At 44.2% G+C, this 24,452-nt stretch overlaps 1 protein-coding gene across 5 annotated transcripts in view; it reads right to left on the bottom strand.

Moving 5' to 3' along the window:
- Positions 1 to 24,452, bottom strand: part of LARGE1 (LARGE xylosyl- and glucuronyltransferase 1) — a 640,944-nt gene that overhangs the window by 273,659 nt on the left and 342,833 nt on the right. For all 5 annotated transcript variants that reach the window (XM_032139623.2, XM_032139621.2, XM_032139622.2 and 2 more), the window contains one exon: positions 18,645 to 18,816. In XM_032139623.2, coding sequence (XP_031995514.1) covers positions 18,645 to 18,816 — 172 coding nt within the window. The remainder of the gene's footprint in view (positions 1 to 18,644; positions 18,817 to 24,452) is intronic.

Genomic DNA, 24,452 nt, shown 5'->3' with positions numbered 1-24,452 from the left:
GTACTAAATATTACAGCCATAGGGAATGCAAGTGACATAGGGAACACACCATGCTCTATCGTGCCTTCCTGCCTTTGGTCCATTCTGTGCCTTTTGTCTGGAATGGCCTATTCGTTCCCCTTTTCCCAGGTGGAGATCTCCAGCCAATCAACAAGGACCAATTTCTCTTAGGTTATGGGGGACGTCTTTCCCAGGTTCCAAAATTAATGACTGTCTCCATGGCAACACCATTATGTTTGGCACATGCCCCCTTTTCTCTCACCGTAGTCCTTTATCTTTGTCTGCCCTTCTGAATTCTCAGAACGGGACCTCCATGAAGGCAGGTGGACCATCTTATCCATTCTTTTTTTTATTTTTTTATTTTTTTTTTGAGACACAGTCTCACTCTGTCACCCAGGCTGGAGTGCAATGGTGCGATCTTGGCTCACTGCAACCTATGCCTCCTGTGTTCAAGAAATTCTCAGCCTCAGCCTCCCAAGTAGCTGGGACTACAGGTGTGTGCCACCATATCCGGCTAATTTTTATATTTTTAGTAGAGATGGGGTTTCACAACGTTGGCCAGGCTGGTCTCGAACTCCTGACCTCAGGTTATCCGCCCACCTTGGCCTCCCAAAGTGCTGGGATTACAGGTGTGAGCCACCACACCTGGCCCATCTTATCTATTCTTACAAATTCAGTACTGATTTAGAGATTGATGAGGAACAGTGCTTCAAAACCTGTGGAACAAATCAACTCGTAATAGTCGAGATGGTTGTAATCTTGGCTCTGCCACTTGCCAGTTAGATGATTTTAGTATTTAATATTATTTAACCTTTTTAAGCATTTTTTTTTCTCTTCTAAAATGCAGACTGGACTGTTGTCTACCGGGTCTTTTGTGAAGATGAAAGAAGCTAATGTATGTAGAATACCTAAACTGTATGTACAGCAGTCCCCAACCTTTTTGGCACCAGGGACCAGTTTCATGGAAGACAATTTTCCATGAAGGGTGGTCGGGGGGAAGGTAGGATGGTTTGGGGATGAAACTGTTCCACCTTAGATATCAGATAATCAGGCATTAGCTAGATTTTCATAAGGTGCATGCAACCTAGATCCCTCACACGCGCAGTTCACAACAGGGTTTGTGCTACTATGAGAATCTAATCCCAGTGCTGATCTGACAGGAGGTGAAGGGGGGCTGTAATGCTTGCTCGCCTGGTTCCTAACAGGTCATAGACCACACCGGTCTGGGGTCCACGGTTTGGGGACCCCTGGTCTAGACCATACCAGGCTTCTTAAAAGCAGGTTCTCATGGCTCACGCCTGTAATCCCGGCACTTTAGGAGGCCGAGGCAGGTGGATCACGAGGTCAAGAGTTTGAGACCAGCCTGACCAACATGGTGAAACCCCACCTCTACTAAAAAAAAAAAAAAAAATAGCTGGGCGTGTTGGCATGTGCCTGTAATCCCAGCTACTCAGGGGGCTGAGGAAGGAGAATTGCTTGAATCCAGGAGGCGGAGGTCGCAGTGAGCTGAAATTGCACCATTGCACTCCAGCCTGGATGACAGAGTGAGATTCTGTCTCCAAAAAAAAAAAAAAAGTACCATATTAATAATAAGAGGAACAGGCTGTAGGGTATATCAGAACTCTCTGTATTATCTTCATAATTTTTCTGTAATCTAAAACTGTTGCCATAAAAAAATTATTTTTAATAAAGAAAATAAAAAGTCCATCACTGCTGACCAACCCTACCCCACTCCCCAACTTCCAATATAAGGCAGGTGTTTCAAGGACTCTTATATGGTTTGGATCTGTGTCCCCACCCAAATCTCATGTTCAATTGTGATCCCCAACGATGGAGGTGGGGCCTACTGGGAAGTGAATGGTTCACTGGGGTGGATCTTTCATGAATGGTTTAGCACCATCCCTTGGTATTCCAGTGATAGAATTCTCATGAGATCTGGTTTTTAAAAAATGTGTAGCACCTTCCCCTACCCTCTTTTGCTTTTGCTCCTGCCATGTAAGATGCCTGCCCCTGCTCTGCCTTCTGCCATGACTGTAAGCTCCCTGAGACCTCCCAAGAAACAGATACTGCCATGCTTCCCGTGCAGCCTGCAGAACTGTGAGCCAATTAAACCACTTTTCATATAAATTACCCAGTCTCAGGTACTCCATTTTTTTTTTTTTTTGAAATGGACTTTTCGCTCTGTCACCCAGGATGGAGTGCAATGGTGCAATCTCTGCTCACTGCAATCTCCACCTCCCGGGTTCAGGCGATTCTCCTGCCTCAGCCTCTGGAGTAGCTGGGATTTCAGGCATGCGCCACCACACCTGGCTAATTTTGTATTTTTAGGAGGGACAAGGTTTCTCCATGTTGGTCAGGCTGGTCTTGAACTCCCTACCTCAGGTGATCCACCTGCCTCGGCCTCCCAAAATGCTGGGATTACAGGCATGAGCCACCATGCCCGGCTCAGGTATTTCTTTATAGCAGTGTGAGAATGGACTAATACAGGCTCCCTCTGTTATTTATATTGTAGTATACAACGTCTCAAAAATAAAATTTAAAAAGAGGATTATTGGCTGGATTTGGGGAATCTTCTCTTTTATCTCATAAGAATTTTTGCTACCATGGGATATGACCTGTGGTCATTTTTGACATCTAGGCAGTAAAGAAGAGAAGCCTAAATTCATCATGCCTTCTTTGTCCCTAAAATTCATGAGAAGGCAAATAAGAAAATAAAAGCCAGACCTTCCTTTTCTGATGGAGGTGGTTATTAATGAAAAAAGTATCCCTTTGCTTCTAGGGAAGCTGGTAATTTCCACCAGGACCTACTCTGGTTGACAGTGTTCCTCTAAAAGGCCCCTCCATTTATTTCAATAAGGACCCTCCATTCACCTCAATAAGGACCCTGCATACATACCTCTCTGCCTGCTGCATCCTTCCAGATGGGCAAGCCCAGCGCATGGTGCAGAGAAGAGACCAGCATATTTGTCTTCATTGACAGGCCATGTATGTCTTTGTCATATATTAGATGCTTCTAATAAGCTATGTATACGCATTTAGGAGGAAAAAAAAAGTTGCATCTTCTTGATAGTCATAGAATGGCATACACTGGTTTCTCTCTTCACAGATACGCAGATGAGCTGCAAGTTTTTCCCTCTTGTAATTTCGAGGGAAGATCATAAATTCTAATGGGTCCTAACTGAATCTGTGCCCTTTTGTGGATGTGAATGCTTTTGAGTCTGGTTAATTCGATCACACTTTCTCTTGGTATTGTGTATCTTTCTAGATCCAGGGGAATGAATGCATTTATTTATCTTCCGAAAGAGGAAATTCACTACTAATGTTCAACTATCTGCGGCCCTGGAAGTGAAAATTCATAGTTCATGCATCTTTTGAGGCTAGTGTGGATTACAAATAAGAAGGGAAAGCAAGTCAGAAGCACATAAAATAGGAGTTTAAGAAAAGTCAAGTCAAAGAGCACATGGATTGAGGACTATGAGTTATGAACTGAAAAAGAAGTTGTGATGTTCCCTGCCCTGTATCCAAGTGTTCTCATTGTTCAGTTCCCAACTATGAGTGAGAATATGCAATGTTTGGTTTTCTGTCCTTACGATAGTTTGCTCAGAATGATGGTTTCCCACTTCATCCATGTTGCTGCAAAGGACATGAACTCATCCTTTTTTTTATGGCTGCATAGTATTCCACGGTGTGTATGTGCCACATTTTCTTAATCCAGTCCACGGGGTAGGGGGATGGGGGAGGGATAGCATTAGGAGAAATACCTAATGTAAATGATGAGTTAATGAGTGCACCAAACCAACACGGCACATGTATACATATGTAACAAACCTGCACGTTGTGCACATGTACCCTGGAACTTAAAGTATATATATATATATTAAAAAAAAAGAAGTTGTGGAAGGTTTAGATTGCATTTCTTGGGCCAGTCGTTATTAACCACTTAAAACTACCAAGTCCACTACATATTCCTAAAGGACCCTACACATTTCCATCAGTAACAGTGGGTCATTAAGGAAGTGGTTCTCAACAGGGAAAGACATTTCCCCCAGGGGACATTTGGCAACGCCTAGAGATATTTTTGCGTGTCATAGCTTGTGGGGTGCATAGGATAGAGGGAAGAGGCTAGGGATACTGCTAAACATCCCACAGTGTGAAAGACAGCCCTTCCACCACAAAAAGTTATGAGATACCATCTTAAACTCAGTCAAAATGGCCATTATTAAAGACAAAAAAATAACAGACATTAGTGAGGATGTGGAGAAAAGGGAACTCTTAGACACTGCTGGTGGGAATGTAAATTAGAAGAAAACAGTATGGAGATTTCTCAAAGAACTAACAATAGAACTACCATTCAATCCAGCAATCCCACCACTGGGTATCTAACCAAAGGAAAAAGAAATCATTATATAAGAAAGACACCTGCACTCATGTTTATCACAACACTACTCACAATAGCAAAGACATTAAATCAACCGATGCTCCCATCAATGGATAATGCAAATGTGGTATACAGATGTATATCACAGTATAACGAAATCCTATTTAGCCACAAAAAAGAATAAAATCAGGTCTTCTGAAACAACATGGGTGGAACTGGAGGTTACTGTCTAAGTGAAACAAGCCAGACAGGGAAAGTCAAATATCACATGCTCTCATTTATAAATGGGAGCTAAAAAATGTGTACACATGGATGTAGAGAGGGGAAAAACAGACAGTGGAAACTCGGAAGGGTGAAGGGATGGGAAGGGGGTGGATGATGAGAAATTAATGTGTATAATGTGCATTATTCGTATAATAGATACCCTAAAAGCCCTGACTTCACCACTACAAAATCTACACATGTAATAAAATTGTATATGTACCCCATACATTTGTACAACTGTTAAAAACACACAAAGACATATACAGCCCAAAATATCAATAGTGCCAACATGGAGAAACCCTGTACTAAGGCAAAGATTCTCCAGTCACTGGTGATGAGCAGGCCACTGTGGAGAGCTAAGAGTGGACACGAACCTGTGCAATTTGAAGAAGACCCTACTGGTAATTCCAATACTTCAGCTACCCTCCTCCCCATGGCTCTGAATTACTGTTCAAAAGGCAGAGCTGTCAATGATCACGAGGTTGCTGCTTAGCCTTCACATGGCTATTAATTCAATTTGGCCTGTCGCTTACGGACAGTAGGAGTAACCCTGACTTTCACATAGGATTTCCAGCCAAGATACATCTAGAACAAACAAGAAAAAAGAAACTGGCTTCTTTTCTTAGCACCTGATTCTAAAGGTGTGGATTTTATCTCTATAAATTCATTCAACAAGCCATTTGTTTCTTGCCTCAAGGGATTTGTTTATTGCCTTTATTAGGTCCTAACCTACTCACTCACCCTCTTTGTCCAGAATGTCCTTGGAAAGCCCTGTCCCCTCTATGCATCCACAATAGCTGTGTCTGCCATCAAAATCTCTTGAACTCAAAGCAGCTGATGTTAAAAGTTATCTAGCAACCCCATCTCTACTAAAAATACAAAAAACTTTAGCCGGGCGTGATGATGGGCGTCTGTAGTCCCAGCCACTTGGGAAGCTAAGGCAGGAGAATGGTGTTAACCCGGGAGGCGGAGCTTGCAGTGAGCCGAGATTGCGCCACTGCACTCCAGCCTGGGTGACAGAGCAAGGCTCCATCAAAAAAAAAAAAAAAAAAAAGTGATCTAGCTAAAAAATTCACATTAATCACGGGTAATAATAAAATGTTCCCAGAAATATCAGATCTTTTCAAGGAAGGCAAAGTCAGTCATATGAATTTCTAACAGACTGAGCATTAAAGAGCATAACTTGTGCATATGGTAACAAGTGGGTGCTCAATAAATATTCATAAATGTCTGAATGAGCAAGAAGAGACATCACGGCAGAGCAGCTTCCTGGAGTTCTGGATTTAATGCTGTTCTGCTTTTCAATATTTCTTCCTGATATTCTCAAAGAAATCCCAAATGTTTCTGTACCACAACTCTGTCCCTTGACCTCACCTCTCTCTTTGCCCCTAACCTATACAAACACTTGCTTCCAGGAAACAGACAGTCGGTCTCCACATGGGAGGGCTTACCAAGAGATGGCACCTATTCCAACATGGGAGACACAAGCAGGATATTTACAAAAGAAAAAAAAATAGCAATGGTGCAGATGCTCCAGGACCCTGTGGTCAAACAATAAAAGCTAATGAAGGAAGAGTCTGCTAAGACCCCCAAATCCTCTCTTTGACTGACTCAGCTCTTTCTTCTTTAGTCTACGGTCCTACTCGCCCTCCTTCTCCCCTGTACAACTCAAAGATAAAAAGAAAAGCTAGGGAGATATTGCTAATAAAAATAATCACAACATATTTTCTGGATTCTAAGAGGCTGCTGATTGTACGATATATCAAAACATTTGCCAGGAGAAAAAGACCATCTGTCAAGTTGCTTTTGTAAGTCACATCTCAGTTTCGGAAATGGGAAAATGTGCAAAGTCCTGTATCACAGAACTAAGATGACAAAATACCTGCAAAATACTAGGTGAATTACATATTTTGCTCCTAACATAATATTCCCATTGAGAATGAGAAGCTGAATTGTAAAGTGCATGGAAGCACGGGGCCTCAAACCCAGGTCTTGGAATCATCCCACTCTACAGCCTGTACTTTCGCCACTGTGACACACAGCCAGCTCTTTCCAATTAGGAGCAAACCCCCAACTCCTATGCATTTACATAACCATTTCTCAGGCTTCTTTCCCCATCTTGATCGAGATTATTTTTGGAAATGTGTTTACTCCAAGGCCTTGTATTGTCTCCTCTGATATTAAGAACCTCTCCCATCCTGAATTGTTTAGAGGTATGTAGACAGCCACCTTATTGTTATTACAATAAAATGACTGAGCTGGGCACAGTGGCTTACACCTGTAATCCCAGCACTTTGGGAAGCTGAGGCGGGAGGATCGCTTGAGCCCAGGAATTTGAGACCAGCCTGGGGAACAAAGTGAGACCCTGTGTCTGCCAAAAAAAAAAAAAAAAAATAGCCGGACGAGGTAGCACATGCCTACAGTCCCAACTACTCTGGAAACTGAGGTGGGAGAATCCCTTGAGTCCAGGAATTTCAGGTGGCAATGAGCTATGATCCCATGACTGCATTCCAGCCTGGGTGACACAACAAGACCCTGTCACAAAAACAAAACAAAACAAAACAAAACAAAACAAAACAAAACAGCTCTAATATTAATAACAGCAGAAGCTAACATTGTCAAGAGCTTACTGTGTCAGGTACAGCACTAAGATTTTGAAATATATCATGTCACGTTACCCTCACACCAATATCCCACGGGTATCATTCTCCCCATCTTGCCCACAGGAAACAGAGGTTTAGAGTTGAGCAACACCCCGACGTTGCAAAGATGGCAAGAGGATGCAAAGCAACCCCAAGGAAGGCCCCTTGATACATCTGTCTCTCCCCCCTGAGAGTGAATACTTGAGTTGGGAAAGCGAGTGGGGAAAGAAACATCTCAAATCTACCTCCAGAGATGTCTGTCTTCCCCTTGGTGAGGAGCCTAAAAGTGTCCTCCAGCTCACCTCCCTGATAGTCTGAGCCCTGTGTGTCTAAGAAAGCCCCACAACTGATAGAGAGGTCCGTGGAATCCTAGTGATGGATCCATGAGGCTCCTCACTCCCACCCAGTAAGCAGCATAGAGCCAGGGACCCAGGGCATGGCTGACTTTACAACGCAGCGGCAGCTGGAGGCAGCAGCGAACATCATTCACTGGGTGTGGGCTGTACGAGGAGCTCAGGACACATTCAGGGCGAGTCCAGTGATCCCTCCTCACGAATTCTGCTCAGCATCCGTTCCATTGCTCCTCCTTGCAAATTACAGCTTGCCAATCCTACCGTGCCCAGTCTTTGTGCTTGCTGATTTCATCCTGCCCCCATCCAACGAGCCCTGTGTTAGATTCATCAAATCCCCTCTGCTCTCCCTGCAGGACTGCGCACTACAGGGCTGCCCAACTGGATTCTACACTGGAGCTCACCTGGCCATCCAGGAAAGGAAACTGTAACAATCTGGTGAGAATACCTATTTTAACACCAAAAAAGCCCTATTTCAGGTTTATTAAGAACAACAACAACAACAACAAACACCTGAAGAGACCCCTAGCCCTGACCCTTCTTGTAAGATCTAGACCTGTTTACCCCATCTCTGCATGTCCAAAACCGAACTCGCCATCCAGCGCTATTCACTCTACGTCCCCATTCATCTCTAATCTGCATCCCTTGCTCTGACTCCAAGGTTAACATCCCGCTAAGGGCCACAATAGTCTTTTGCTGAGACTGAAGCCTCCTGCCTGCTGCCAACTCTTTTTGAAAGTACTGTTTTCCTGTCTCACTTTTTAGATCACCCCCACATGTCAGCCAAAGGGATCTTTTCAAATCTTCTAAACTGTCTTTCAATGACCTTTGGAGAAGACCCAAAGCTAACACTTAATAAGACCCTTTATACCTCTCTTGCCGTATTCCCCACCACTCACTTCACCAAGAAACATCCACTTTACTTGTTCATTTGACAAATATTTATCGGGCACCTTCTACGTGTCAGGCACTGTTCTGGGTGCTGGGACACATCAGGCCAAAACAGACAAAGATCCCTGCCTTCCTGGTGCTTACACAGAGTTAGCCCACCACACCCATGGGTTCTGCCTCTGTGGATTCAACCAACCTGGACTGAGAATATTTGAAAAGAAAATTGCCTCTGTACTGAATATACACAGATTTTTTTGTCTTCTTACTATTCCCTAAACAATACAGTCTAACAACTATTTACTTAGCGTTTACATTGTATTAGGAATTATAAATAATCTAGAGATGATTTAAAGTGTACAGGAGGATGTCCACAGATGATGTGCAAATGCAATTTTTTATATATCGGGGACTTGAGCATCTGATATTTTGGTATCCATGGGAGGTCCCTAGAAAGAACACACAATAACCAGATGGAGCCAGCTGTATCCTGGTACCTGAGTCTGTGCTGCCTACGGGGTGAGACAGAGCAGCCCTCTTGACAAGTAATTACATACTCATTAAAAAAATGAAAAAAAAAAATGAAAGAGCAGTGGAGAAAAATGGGATGGTGTCTCAGGTGTAGGATTCAGTGGGACAGTCAGGGAAAGCCTTGCTGAGAAGCTGAGGTTTGGGCAAAGACTCGAAGGGCATTATGGTAGCAAGATAGGGAATGATCTGGAGGAGAAGCATTCCAGGTACATGGAACATTAGAGCAGATGGCCAAAGGTAGGAGCCTGTCTGGTCTGTTTGAAAAGCAGATTGAGGGGCCGGGCGTGGTGGCTCATGCTTGTAATCCCAGCACTTTGGGAGGCCGAGACAGGCCGATCGACTGACATCAGGATTTTGAGACCAGCCTGGCTAACATGGTGAAACCACATCTCTACTAAAAATACAAAAAAATAGCCGGGTGTGGTGGCACATTCCTGTAATCCCAGCTACTCAGGAGGCTGAGACAGAAGAATCGCCTGAGCCCGGGAGGTGGAGGTTGCAGTGAGTGGAGATCACGCCACTGCACTCCAGAGTGGGTGGAGAGAGACAGACTCCATCTCAAAAAAAAAAAAAAAAAAAAAAAAAAAGTGTAGATTGAATGTTTATTTGTTTATTTCGGTTTCCGTCTGTATCACTCTCTCTAATCTCTCTCTGGATCTCAGGTCTTCGCATATGCTGCTCCCCCTAAGTGAGAACAGAGGCCAATGCATCCACCTCTCTCCCTTTAGAAGCCCTCCTGACTCCCTCCAACTTCTCTCACTAGCAATGCTTTCCCTAAAATGTGATTTGACCTCACCCTGACTTTTCCCTTTCAAGAGACTTTCTACACTTGCATGTAACCGTGTGTTCAGATGTATCTAGAATCTAGAGGTTAAGTGTCGGCTCTGAGATCAGCCTGGCTTCAGTCCAGGTTTTGCCACTTCAGGCAACAAACTTAAAGAGTTTTATGAAGGCTAAATGAGATGGTTCAGGGCATGACACATAAAACACATTTAATAGATATTAGCAAGAGGAGGGTAGGGCTGGGTCTGCCTCAGTTAATATTTTACCCCCAGGGCCTAGGGCAGGCCAAGAGCCTCAGAAGGTAGTAAATTAATGAAAGAATGAATGACTGAATGGGTGCAGCAGGCAGCGAAGGAAGGAAGGAAGGAAGTGAGGGAGGGAGGAAGGAAGGAAGTGAGGGAGGGAGGGAGGAAGGAAGGAAGTGAGGGAGGGAAGAAGGAAGGAAGTGAGGGAGGGAGGGAGGGAAGAAGGAAGGAAGTGAGTGAGGGAGGGAGGGAGGAAGGAAGGAAGTGAGGGAGGGAAGGAGGGAGGAAGGAAGGAAGTGAGGGAGGGAGGCAGGCAGGCAGGAAGGCAGGGAGGCAGGGAAGGAGGGAAGGAGGGAAGGAGGGAGAAAGGAACTCAGGAAGGTAGGGAAAGGTTAGGGTTGGTTTCTGGTCTGTGAACTCTCCAGAATTTCAGGCTGAAGAACAAGAAAAAAAAAAAAAAAGAGGCTAGCCGCAGTGGTTCATGCCTGTGATCCCAGCACTTTGGGAGGCCAAGGTGGGCAGATTATGAGGTCAGGAGATCGAGGCCAGCCTGGCCAACATGGGGAAACCCTGTCTCCACTAAAATACAAAAAAATTAGCCAGGTGTGGTGGTGCACGCCTGTAGTCCCAGCTACTTGGGAGGCTGAGGCAGGGGAATCACTTGAACCCGGGAGGCAGAGGTTGCAGTGAGCCGACATTGTGCCACTGCACTCCAGCCTGGCGACAGAGTGAGATTCTGTTTCACAAACAAACAACCCTAAGACATAGAAAGAAAAGAAGGCAACTATCACTTATTAGGTATTGTGTAATACAGAGCCATTATCTGACTTAATCACCAAAATAAACCCTATGGGGCCATTATTATGCATTCCCTCACTTTTATAGAACAACAAAAACGAGGCTCTGTGAAGTTAAATGATCTTTCTAATATAGTAAGACAAGGCAGATTTGCTTCAAAGTTAATCTGAAAATGATTAAAACCTCTTCACCCAATTCTACCAGGGAAAAAAATCCTTGGTGTTGCTTCGGTGGTGTACATCTTGGCTGGACCAATGGAAGAACCAGTAGTGTCTATCAAGAAAGTCAAAGCGCTAGTTTCTGATTCTGAGTAGAAGGCAGGCTGGTTAAGAGAGGGGCAGAGAAAGGAGGACAGTACAAGGAGGAAATAATGGAAGAGGTCGTCAAAATTCTCCCAGTGGAAAATCAACTAGGAGCTAGAGGATGTTAAAGACCTAAACAAAACCATGAAAACTGGTAGTGAGGAGGGAACTTTATCAATACTGGGAGTGCAGGAGAACTTTTTATGTATTTATTTTTTGAGACAGAGTCTCGCTCTGTCTCCCAGGCTGGAGTGTAGTGGTGCAATCTTGGCTCACTGCAACCTCTGCCTCCAGGTTTCAAGCAATTCTCCTGCCTCAGCCTCCCAAGTAGCTGGAATTACAGGTGACTGCCACCACGCCTGGCTAATTTTTTAATATTTTTAGTAGAGATGGGGTTTCGCCATGTTTGCCAGGCTGGTCTTGAACTCCTGACCTCAGGTGATCCACCCGCCTTAGCCTCCCAAAGTGCTGGGATTATGGGTACGAGCCACTGCGCCCGGCCCAGGAGAACTTCTAAAGGCCCAGTACAGATTAAAAATAAACGCCCCGGACTTTTAGCAAAACTGTATGATTGCTGACCAAGAACAGGCCCAGCCTCTCTCTTTCCCAGCTGAATTCCAGCACCTTCTGTACTAGGAGCACATCACCTCTACAGACACCGGCTGTTGGTGTCATTTTAAAGCACTTTGAGAATTTCATCTTTTAAGATTTATGTTTTTCTTCCCTGTGGCAAAACAGTCTCTCAAGTTTAGGAACTGTCAGGAGTGAATGTGAGATGCGTGGGAATCTGTCTATGCTGGGCCCTAGAAGGGGGCACACTGGGCCAGCCAAGAAGAAAAGGCTTTAATCAGGAAAATCTGACCGGCATGAGGTCATGGGATTGTCTTGAAAGGTCTTCTTTGATTCCTGTCCTACAGGCTAACAGGGCGGGGGACACTGAGCTTCATTTGGAGATAAGGGAGGGCAGGAAAGGAGACTTAAAGTCAAAGAAAAAGCAGCCAACGGGACAATACCAAACTTAACCACAGGAGAGAGGAGGAAGGAAAGGGGAAAGAAACACACAAGGTCCAAGTGTCCGTTACGTACCAGGATCACTGAATTACCTCCTCAAATTTCACACAACCACTGTGAGCAGATATCAGTATCTTCTTTCTACAGGTGCAGAGGTGAGGTCAAGAGTGGCTCAATGACCTCCCTAAGATCACCCTGCTGATAAAGTAGACCAGCAGGGACTTGAAACTTGGTCTCTTTTTGCTAAGCTCTTCTGTCTCCTCCAATTCCATCAGAGGAGACAGGCAGGGCGGCAAGGTAACAAAGAAAGAAGAGACCTGAAGAAACTTCAAAGAGTATTAAAAACTCCTTCGAGGCAACTGATTATAAGCATAAAATTTCTACAAATGTCTTTTCAAAAGTAATACTTCGATGTTCTTCATGTTCAGCTTTTCTATATTATTGTATAGCCCCAACGGCTCTGTGGACAGAACTGTGAGGTAATGGAGCAGACACACATTAACGATGTCCGCCATCATCCCATTCACTCTGGCAGGAGTCCTTAGAGAAAATAGAATGTGGAAAAATAATGCATATTATCTTGTGCAATTCTCACAAAGACCCTGTTAGCATTATTCCTTCTCTGAGCCTAAATCAACTAAGATAACCTGCTGTCTTATTCAGTTTGAGCTGCTATAACAAAATATCTGACACCGGGTAATTTGTAAGCAACAGAAATTTATTGCTTGCAGTTCTAGACGCTGGGAAGTCCAAGATCAACGCTCCAGCAGATCAGATGCATGGTGAGAACTCTCTGCTTCATTGCTGGTACCCCTTTTTTTTTTGGAGACACAGTCTCGCTCTGTTGCCCAGGCTGGAGTGCAATGGTGTGATCTCGGCATACTGCAACCTCTGCCTCCCGGTTTCAAGTGATTCTATTGCCTCAGCCTCCTGAATAGCTGGGATTACAGGCATGCACCACCACGCCCAGCTAATTTTTGTATTTTTAGTAGAGATGGGGTTTCGCCATGTTGGCCAGGCTGGTCTTGAACTCCTGACCTCAGGTGATCCACACCCCTCGGCCTCCCAAAGTGCTGGGATTACAAACGTGAGCTACTGCACCCTGCTGTTGGTATCCCTTTTATTGTGTCCTCACATATAAGGGATGAACAACGTCTGTCAAGCCTCTTTTATAAAGGTACTAACCCCATTCATCCAGCTGTCATGAGCTAATCACTCTTAGCTCTTAACGTCACTGCACTGGGGGTTAGGTTTCAACATAGGAACTTTGCGAGGACACAAACCTTCAGGCCACAGCATCTGCCCACAGTGACAGAGTCATCAGGGTGATCTGCCTTATTCTCTGGACATGCTGAGTCTCTGGGTAGAGCTCTTGGACCCCAACTCCAGCTACCTAAAGATGATGTTCTGGGAAGTCACATGCTGGGCCGGAATTCTGGAGACTGAGATTTTATTTCTCGAATCCTGGGAAAACTATACTTTTCTATGCTAATGTTGCTTCCCTGTTTTTGTTCTCTGAATGCCTAGATCGCCTTGGGCCCGCCCTCTACAAACTGGTGTGTATATGGTCACTTTGAGTTCTTTCACGAATCTAACTTCGGTCTCTCCAAAGACACTCTTAACTCCCCCCACATGACAATGATTTCTCTTACTCCTCTTCAAGGGAAAGGAGGGTACAGAGTAAAGAGGACTGGATTCAGAGTTAGACCGTTTGGGTTCAAATCTCGGTGTCATGACTTAAGAAATGTGAGGCTCCAGGTAAACTGTGCCTCCCTAAGCATCAGCTCCCAAATCTCTAAAACACGAACATGAACAGTAATCACTTCATGGGAGGGTCGTGAGGATTAAATGATTTTATCCATAAAGTCCTTAACAGAGTGGCTGGCACAGACTAAGTGCTTAAACATGTTAGCTGTGAGGAACCACACAGAGTCAGTCTATCAGGCCCTGAAGGATACCCAGTGGCATGGCACGTCTGCGGTGCCGTGAGGGTGAGGAAGGTAGTGCCCACGTACGCTGGATAGTTTGTCCATACCTGCTGTAGGGTGAGAATTTTACACTGTGGCAATAACATCCTCTTAGAGGGGAGGCATCTGTGCTTATGGATCAAAACACTATCTTGAATATTCAGCACAGCCTTCTTCCAAAAGCTTCAGATGTGTATTTATTATTTATGCCTTCACAACAGCCTCCCCATTACTTCCAGTGTTTTGTGCAGTAAAAACTAAGGCATTCAGGGGTCCAAGGTGACACATACTTGGCAGTCACACCCGTTCTAAGTGCAGCACGGCCTCCTGGGTCAGCGGACAGAGCGGACTCCAAAGCCGTACGGATTAGGGTTCAGTTTTGCTATGTAATAGCCCTCTGAGCATGAAAAGTAATTTAACCTCTCTTGAGCCCAGTTTATTTAACTTTCTTTCTTTTTTTTTTGAGACAGAGTCTTGCTCTGTTGCCCAGGATGGAGTGCAGTGGTGTGATCTTGGCCCACTGCAAGCTCCGCCTCCTGGGTTCATGCCATTCTCCTGCCTCAGCCTCCCGAGTAGCTAGGATTACAGGCACCCACCACCACGCCTGGCTAATTTTTTGTATTTTTAGTGGAGACGGGGTTTCACCGTGTTAGCCAGGATGGTTTCGATCTCCTGACCTCGTGATCCGCCCGCCTCGGCCTCCCAAAGCACTGGGATTACAGGCGTGAGCCACCAGTTTATTTAACTTTCAAGTGTGCAAACCTTCTAGCTCAGTGCCTAGAAACTAAGACGTGCTTAAGAAATGGTAGTTAGCTTTCCCTCTGTTTTACAAACACTCATTTAGCCACTTGCCTCCTCACCAGCTCCACCATCGTAATGGTGTGTTAAATTTGCACCTTCCATTGAAGAACCAGGGGCTGCCCCAGGCCGGTTTTCCCTGGTATGCCAGGGAGAGGACAAGGTCAGGCTCCCAGTGGCAGAGTAGTTGGTGGTCAGACAGGTGTAAACTGAACACAGGTCAGACAAGAGCTGCAAGGACTTCTGCCTATAAAAATAAGTTTCCCATGTGAGGGACCCCTGCCAGGTATACCAGAAGTATCTCGTGAGAAGCATACCATACCCATATCCAGCTCCCCTGAATGTTCTGTTAGGACAGGGCTGCTAGCCACTCTGGTACCAGCACCCCGGTGTAGCTAGGGGCTCACCAAACAGTCTTATTCCTGCAACAGTCCCAACAGTAAGCTATTTGGCACCTAGAAGCAGCTCAGTAAATATTGACCGAATGGGTGGTTCCTGACCCCGGCCAATAATCGTATGTCTGATTCTTTCCGCTAAGAATTGGTGGTTCTGAAAATCTTCCAGCTGTTGGTGCAGGCTGGGTAAAGGTGCAAACGGCTGACATGGGAGGGAGGTATCTGCTACTTAGCTGAAGTCGAGCTCAGGGAAGATGGGGACATCTCTAAGAGGCTTCCTCTGGTAGAGGCTGAGGATGGGTCTAAGTTCTTAAAAAGGCTTCTTCGTAATTCTCCCAGTAATGAATTTAGGAACGAGGGGCTTTCACAGCGCCACAAAGGAATCAAGTCTATGAGAGATCTGACCAAGAGCTACTGCAACCCCAGACAACCAGCTGTTCTCAAAGAGAGAAAAATTAGCCAGGCCACATTGTATCAACATCACTCCAACTGTTTACAGTGAAGGATGTCAACGACAATTGCCTTTATGAAGTTGCCTTTATGAAGGACACTCTTGGATCAGAACATTCTACATCTATGGGCCTGACCTAACAGGCTTTCTTCCTATTTCATGACCTGGCTTCTAATAGTTTGGTTTAGAAAAACAATCACACACATACAAAAGTGATACAAAATAGGGACATATGGAGAAGAGATGAGCTTTACTTATTTTCTTTTCATCTCCGTATTTTTCCAGAAAAATTAGGGTGGGCATGGGAAAACCTGATGTTTTGTACTCCTTTGCTGGTGATAGATAAAAACGCAATGCACTCTGCCTTGTTTTTGAGTTCCTTGAAGGCAGGTGCTGTGTTCTCAACAGCTTTAGATAACAACAGCATCTAATGTATTCCTCTTCACAGTGGGGGCCTAACAAACGCTAGAAATAAACCAACAAAAGAATGAACAGATGAAATGCAGCCCATTAACTCAGCTCCTTGCATTCAAATTTACCTTGTTCCTGTCCTGACCTTGGCCCATATACCCTGCTCAACCCCAGGAGCTGCCTTGAATCTGAGAGTCCTCCAAATCAAGTCCTTGGGCCAGCTATGGGAGCAGCAAGAGCTCTGGTGCCTTCCCTTCCACGGATGATATCAGCGTATTTAAAATAACCATGATAATTCATGTTGTTATTGGCGACAGAGCCCCACTAGCACTATAGCCATTGCAAGCTGCAAGAGAATAAATGTGATTTCCTAGCTACAGCTCTACAATCTCTGATGACCTGTTCTGGTGACTATGGTGGTTATACTTATCCAATGGAGACTTACAGCTCTAAATATATGGTGCGGGTTGAGTTTCTTTGGAAAAAGACCCTGAGATGGATGTCAGCATACAAGAGATTTATTAGAGAGAGCTCGAGAACAGCACCTATGAAAGGGAAGGGGAGAAAGCAGGACTAGGCAGAGGGGAAAATCGGCCTGTGAGGCAGTATCCGAGTGCGGCAGATGATCCTGCAGGATCTCATGTTCATCAGCCATTCCATGATGTGCGGCGTCCCAGGAAGGGGTGTGGCCACAGGCATGGCCACTCACTTCAACAGAGGCAACTGCAAAAAGGGCTGATGCCTTTTTAGAGAGCCCCCTCTGCATGGACTGCTCCCAGCAGCTGGTGTAATAAGGTCTTTATTCCCAAAGGAAAATGTGGGAGTCTAGTGCATACAACCACCATTCTCACCTGATGAGACAGAGCACAATTAGGAGCTCCTCCCTGACACCTTCCCAGCTACCTTCTCTAACCCCCTCTAGGAGAGGTGACAACTCTCACTGTCCCCTCCTTACTCATCTCCTCATTTGCAGAGCCAGCCACACTGCTTGACATCCAGTAGGGATTCAATAAACGCCGGTTGAAGAAATGCATCACTGAACACTCAACATCAGCATAAGAAAATGAATAAAACACCAAGTAATTATAGAAAAACTGCCCCTCGTGAGTTCACTGTGATCAGGAAGAGAAAAACAAGCAGACATGATAGGGGAACTTGAAAAGAGCAGCGGATGGAAGCCAAGGCACGGGCACTCTGATCTCAACTCTGGGAAAAGCCTGCATCCCTCTAAGCTTCCGTTTCTTTCTTTATGAAACAAAAGGACACGTCCACACGTTCTATGAAGATTAGAGAGCTGTGCCATACTCAGTTTCAACAGCTGTCCTAAATGATGTCATTGTTAGTGTCATTATTGACACGAATAAGAAAAGTAAATTTTGATCCTGATAAGGGAAAGAGTCCCGGGGATCACAATGTCATTCCCATGATTTGGTGAAGACTTTCCTCAATTAGCCCAGAGCTCAGAAGCCCTGAGAAGGAAGCAGGGAGTGACCGGGGCAGGCAAGGAAATTCACTCTCTGTTCATGAATAGAAACAGAAACCAACAGGAATATCCTGTGATTTATGAAAATGCTGGGATTTAAAATCATTAAGTAGTATTTTGCTTTCATAGGATATGGAGCTAAGAGGAATGGCAGAAGGGATTTTAAATACAGAAGGGGCCAGTGTGCAATTAAAAAAAAAAAAGAAGTAAAAATTTCACTGTCGAATTTCTTTCTCATTGTACTCATCCAGTATAGAAGAATTTTTAAAATAATATAATTTTAAAAAAGATATCTGGGAAAGGGGTATTAAAATAACAGCCTAAGATTTGTGCTAACCTGCCACTTCTCTCACATATCCACGCCGCAGTTAATACACCTACTGAGCTCACAATTTCCCACTAGGTACTCTCATATACCTTGAGGCCGTGACAAGAGTTACAATAATAGCTATAAAGAAACCCACCAGACTAGAAAGAATGTCTTGTAAAGCCAAACATACACATCTCCTTAAAATGATAAACCACAACGTTAATGAAAGCAAAAGCCATAAGAACATTTTCAAAAACTCTAGAATCAATACTCATCTCTACTACCTCACAGGCTTTCTCGGCAATTAGACTATCCTTCGATAAAAAGAAAACCAATGAACACACGTCCTGACCAGTCTGTGAACACTCCACTATCTGCATACAAAATACACACATTTGATATTTATCTGTTAAAAACATCTTCATTGACTAAAGACATGTAGACAAGTTTCTGTTTTACTCTATTATTTTTCAAATCCAAGCAGAGCTGATATTGAACCATATTTGTAATTCCTGACCCACTGCATTAGCACGACCTCATTCGAGGTGACCTCACCTTTTTTTAAAGAGTCAACCCCTATTCTTGGCATGCTGATACCTACAAGGATATCGGGAAAAAACAAATGGGCTACCATTACCTTTGAACTTGTGGAACACAGCCCACAGCTCTGCAATGTCAGTGGCAAAGGTGATATCCGTGTCAAGGACGATGACTCTCTCCAGGTTGGCAGGAAGGGTCTTGGTCAGGACAAGCTTCATCAGACCATAAATCCCAGAGTAATGTTTATTGGGGATCCAGGAAACTTCAGACTAGACAGAGCAAGGCAGAGAGGGAGTCGGAGAAAGGGAAAAAAAAATCGCTATATTAATTCTTTGCTTAAACATTATAAATAGTGCCTAGCACACAAAAAGTATCCAATAAAAATTTGTTGAATAAATGAATGAGTTTTCTTTTAAAGATTTATATAATTTGCATTTTGACATGTGAAGTTTTCTGGAGGAAAACGTATCTGAATTGAGGAAGAGGAAAAGTAATAATTATGAAATAATTATTACTGCAAATCCTACGTTGAGATTTTAAAATAAAACTTTTGTTATTATAGAAATTAAATAGATCCACTAGAGAAAAAAAGGATATGCAAAAACATAAAGGTCCAAAAATTGAATCCCACTACATATACTTTTGCAACCAGTATCAAATTGTTCCTATGTATGTATATTTCTTTAAATCATATTCCATTTATGTGTCATTAAAGATTAGTGGGTAATAGTATTGTTAAAGCTTATGCTTATTCTTTTAAAACTGTAATTGAATAGATTACTACTGCTGCCTTCTCTTTATTCTCAGATAAACCCACAAGGAAGACCTAGTCATCATGCGACACTCTTCACCTGACAGCAGTAGAGGACACACACGTAGGACAGAAATGAACCACCCATGGAGCACTGACATTATGATCCTCACATAACATAATGGAACAATCAATGGCTCGCAGGTGGGCAGAGGCCCCAACCTAGCTGCTGTGGGGAGTTTCCATGGGAGCCAAAGCACACTTATTTTCAAGAGGGTAACACTTTTAATAGAACCCTTTAAAATGGGGAATATGGCCACCTTATCAGGATTCCAAAAAATATTCATCTCCTTTGACCTTACAATACCATGTCGAGGAGATGTTCTTAAAAAAATTCAAATTTAAAAATTTTGTTTTAGACACCAAAGTTTTATTCCCAAAGATGTTCACCATGTTACCAAAGAACAGCCATCAAAATGCCCCAAAATGGAACAATTAATTCAAACATGACACTCTTTTTTTTCTGATAGCATACTATGTAATTGTTTAAAACAATGTGGATTAAGATATAATTTCTAAAAACCTGCATATGATATTAAAGGGGAAAAAAGCAAGCTTTAAAACTGCTTTTACTTAAAAACAACTATGTGTAATCAAACCAAATGAAACACATTCACCCAAATTAATGAAGAGAAAGAAAAAAAAATTTGAGCAAGACATCAAACTGCGTCCAGAGTTGGTTCCTCCTGGTGGGTTCTTGGTCTCGCTGACTTCAAGAATGAAGCTTCGGACCTTTGTGGTGAGTATCACAGCTCTTAAAGGTGGCGGAGACCCAAAGAGTGAGCAGCAGCAAGATGTACTGTGAAGAGCTAAAGAACAAAGCTTCCACAGCTTGGAAGGGAACCCGAGATGGATGCCGCTGCTCGCTGGGGTGGCCAGCTTTTATTCCCTTATTTGTCCCTGCCCACATCCTGCTAATTGGTCCATTTTACAGAGCACTGATTGGTCATTTTACAGAGTGCTGATTGGTCCATTTTATAAAGTGCTGATTGGTGTGTGTTTACAATCCTTTAGCTAGACACAGAGCACTGATGGTGCATTTTTACAGAGTGCTGATTGGTGCATTTACAATCCTTTAGCTAGACACACAAGTTCTCCAAGTCCCCACTTGACCCAGTAAGTCCAGCTGGCTTCACCTCTCATCAGTTTCAAGAAAAAGCATCCCCAGCTCTGTGTAAGAGTTCCTGTCACCTTACACCCAGGCATCATGGAGGAGGGGAAAAAGGACAGGAGTTCAAATCTGGGCTCTAGCCCCACACAGAGCATTTGATCTCTCTAAGCCTTGGTTTCTTTACCTGTAAAATGGAGTGTGTTTCAGAGATGGAATGGGTCTCATGAGTCAGCATGGGGAACCTGTCTCATAGCTTCCCTAAATCGGCCTCCTGTGTGCCACCATCACTAGACTATGATATGTTTGAAAAAAATGTGGTTACTTAGTATTTTCCTTTTTAAGAGTAGTTGCTCATTTTTAGAAGTTGGTAAAATGGAGACGATGCCTACTTCACACAGTGGTATGAAAATTAAAAGATATTAAAGGACTCAAGGGCCTGGTACACAAAATATACTCAGTAGTAAGCTCCTGCCCTTCTTCCTGATCCCTCTATCTTATTCCACGTATTTAGCTATCAGTGCCTCTTTCAGTGCTTCCAGATGAAGGTAAGGGTCTCTGGGATGTATGCAGGAGAGCAAAAAACCCTGGGTGGTAGATTCAGACATGCCTGGATTTAGATTCTAGTATCATCACTTAATCGCCATGTCACCTTGGACAGGTTTGCTCAGCTTTTCTGAGTTTCTGCTATTTATAAAGGTCATGATTTCTTTTAAAAAAATTTTTTAATTTTAGATTCTGGGGGTACACATGCATATTTGTAACATGGGTACACTGTGTAGTGGTGGAGACTGGACTTCCAGTATACCTGTCATCTGAATGTTGAACACTGTATCCAGCAGGCAATTTTTCACCTCTCACACAGCTCTCACCCTCCCTTCTTTTGGAGACCCCAGTGTCTGTTATTTCCAACTTTGTATCCATGTATGCCCACTGTTTAGCTTCCACCTGTGAGAACATGTGGTATTTGATTTTCTGCTTCTGAGTTAGTTCACTTAGGATAATGGCCTCCAGCTCCATCCAGGTTGCTACACTTACTTCATTCTATCAGGCCGGGTGTGGGTGGAAACAGCACACTCTCCCGGGGAATCTAAGGAAGATTTAGTAAAGGACTATTTAATCTAAGTATATGCAGAATTAGGGGCAGTAACAAGAACTGTGCAGTTACCCGAGGAGGGGAAGAGTACTTGGGGCCATTACCACCCCAAGGCCAAAAGGGCCTAGGCCAGCAGATGCTGGAATCCAGAGAGAATTGCTGTATGAGTAAGGCCACCTGGCTGAGGCAGTGACCTTCAGCAGAGGGACACAGCCTACCTGTGGCAACCCATAAGCCAGAACAGGAAAAAACATCTCAACCTCACTCTCCTCCTGCCCACCAGTCTCCCGGGAGGGCAGACCTCTGGTCAACCCTGACGGAAACCAGAGCGAAAGTGAGATTAGAGATGCTTTACGCATCAGCCTCATGGAGCATAAAGTGAGGGTTAGGGCAAGAGAGGACCTAGAAGGAAAGACCTCACACAACCAACAGAGTCGTACAGTTAACACAAGGGCAAATTAAATGAACAACAACAAAATCAAGGCACAATGCCTTGGCTGGGCGCGGTGGCTCACACCTGTAATCCCAGAACTTTAGGAGGCTGAGGCTGGCGGACCACCTGAGGTCAGGAGTTCAAGACCAGCCTGAATAACAAGGAGAAATGCCATCTCTACTAAAAATACAAAATTAGCTGGGTGTGGTGGTGCACGCCTGTAATCCCAGCTACTCAGGAGGCTGAGGCAGGAGAATCGCTTGAACCTGGGAGGCGGAGGTTGCAGTGAGCAGAGATCGCACCACTGCACTCCAGCCTGGGCAACAAAAGTGAAACTCAGTCTCAAAAAAAAAAAAAAAAAAAAAGCACAATGCCTTGTATATAATAGGTACAAAACACGTATCTGGACAGATGGATGGATGGATGGATGGATGGATGGATGGATGAATGAATGAATGAATGGATGGATGGATGGATGGCGGCCAGGCATAGGAAGGTGGGCGATTTGTCTACCACCCCACAGCCAGCAAGATGCAAAGCTCTAAGAGTCAGAATTTGCCAGGAGAAGGTTTGTGTTCTTTCCCCAAACTACATTATCCTTCCTTTAGAGTGAGCCATCACGGTAAGATCCGAGGACTCAGTGAGGAATTCCCTCCCATGTGCTTTATAAACATCTTCCCCATGAAAGCCCTGGCCTTTGGAGCTCAGCTCAGCTTCCTCTCTCCTCTAACAATCTGCCTGAACTGAGGCTTGGCAATCATTAGTCCATGCTGCAGAGCTGCGCTATTTAATCAGACCTTTGATTAACTTATTCATCTATTTTGGTTACCATCAAAGCAGGAGAGCTGGGTGAAGACTGAACACCAGAGTGATGGGTTAAGCTGTCTAATTAGATTGCTCTGACTCTCTGTTTTATTTTTAACACACGTGAGGCACTCAGTTACACTGCAAAACAGGAAGACTACAGGAATAAATTAATCTCAACATGAGCCCAGTCCTGAATGTCGCTCCAAGTCCCCAACTTAATACACAATCAATTAAGTCCAAGTGTTCAATTAGTTGTAAAGGAGGCAATGGGATGAGTTTGTATTTAGAAAGAAAGCCCCAGGAAAAGGTGGAAAATTAAGAAATTTGGGGGAAAGAACATGTGGTAAGAAGCAGGTACATTTATTACAAATAGCTCACCCTCTTAGAGATGGCATGATATCTAGCACACTCTTCCCCCACCTCCGTCCACACTCTCCTCCTCCTCCAAGTCTCAACTTAGAAATCACTGCCTTCCAGCCACCACCACCCCCACAGCCCCAGGCTGGATTAGGGGCTCCCAAAGCAAGAAGCAAGCTGTTTCCCTTCCTCTAGCACAGCATGTCATCCTGCTGGGTTCAACTTTCCATGCCCCTCTCCTGCACTTGACTGAAACTCCTTGAGGCAGGGACAATGTCTTTTTTACTGTGGTAACAACACAGTAATTATTCAAAAACTGTTTGATGAATGTGCACGACTATGGAGTCAGCCAGGCCTGAGTTCATTTTTCTCTGACATTTTCCTCACCTAGAAGCAGAAGTGTTCATGATTGCTAAAATCCAGCGTCAGGACAGAACAACGGAGGAGGCATAGTTTGTTGAGCCCTGAAGCCCGGGCTATAGAACTGGTTCTACTTTTAATGAGCTGTGTGACCTCAGGTAACTCACTTAACCTCCTTGAGTCTTAGTTTTCTCATCTGGAAAATGGGGGTCTACAATGTTATAGTATTCACAGAGAAGGCATAGCATCCAGCCTCATGCTGGGCAAGCAACACTTCTCCTCTCTCAGTGAATGCCTGTTAGCAATACCAAAGTTCAGATGACTCAGAATTTGGGGCATGATAAAAGCAGCAAATTCTGGTACCTTTGAAAGTAAAGGGTAAGTCAGGAATGCAGATGGTTTTGTCAGGGGAAATAAGTCACTTGTCACCTTGTCCTACGTTTCTGTAAAAAATGTGGGTGGATCATGAGGTCAAGATATTGAGACCAGCCTGGCCAACATGGTGAAACCCTGTCTCTACTAAAAATACAAAAATTAGTTGGGCATGGTGGCGTGCTCCTGCAGTCCCAGCTACTCGGGAGGCTGAGGCAGGAGAATCGCTTGAACCCAGGAGGCAGAGGTTGCAGTGAGCCAAGATAGCGCCACTGCACTCCAGCCTGGGCAACAGAGCGAGACTCCATTAAAAAAAAAAAAAAAAATCACAAGCTGAAATCTGGAAAATGCAAAGTCCTTCCCTCTGGTAGATCTCCAAAACTGGACAGCACACTTTGGGTTTGAGGAGGAGGAAAAGTGAGTGGGACTGATTAGCCATGCTACCTTTTGGGGCAGTCTCTCCATGCAATCCACACTGGTATTAATCTCATTTCCATGCCTCAACACACTTCAGTCCAACCAGGAACTTCTTACATCATGGGGTCAATGGAGAGAAGAGCA

Source organism: Hylobates moloch, unplaced genomic scaffold (genome assembly GCF_009828535.3).
Source record: "Hylobates moloch isolate HMO894 unplaced genomic scaffold, HMol_V3 SCAFFOLD_19, whole genome shotgun sequence".
Classification (NCBI taxonomy): Eukaryota; Metazoa; Chordata; class Mammalia; order Primates; family Hylobatidae; genus Hylobates; species Hylobates moloch.
Note: the sequence above shows the minus strand (reverse complement) of the source record. Positions and strands in the feature narration are given on the sequence as shown.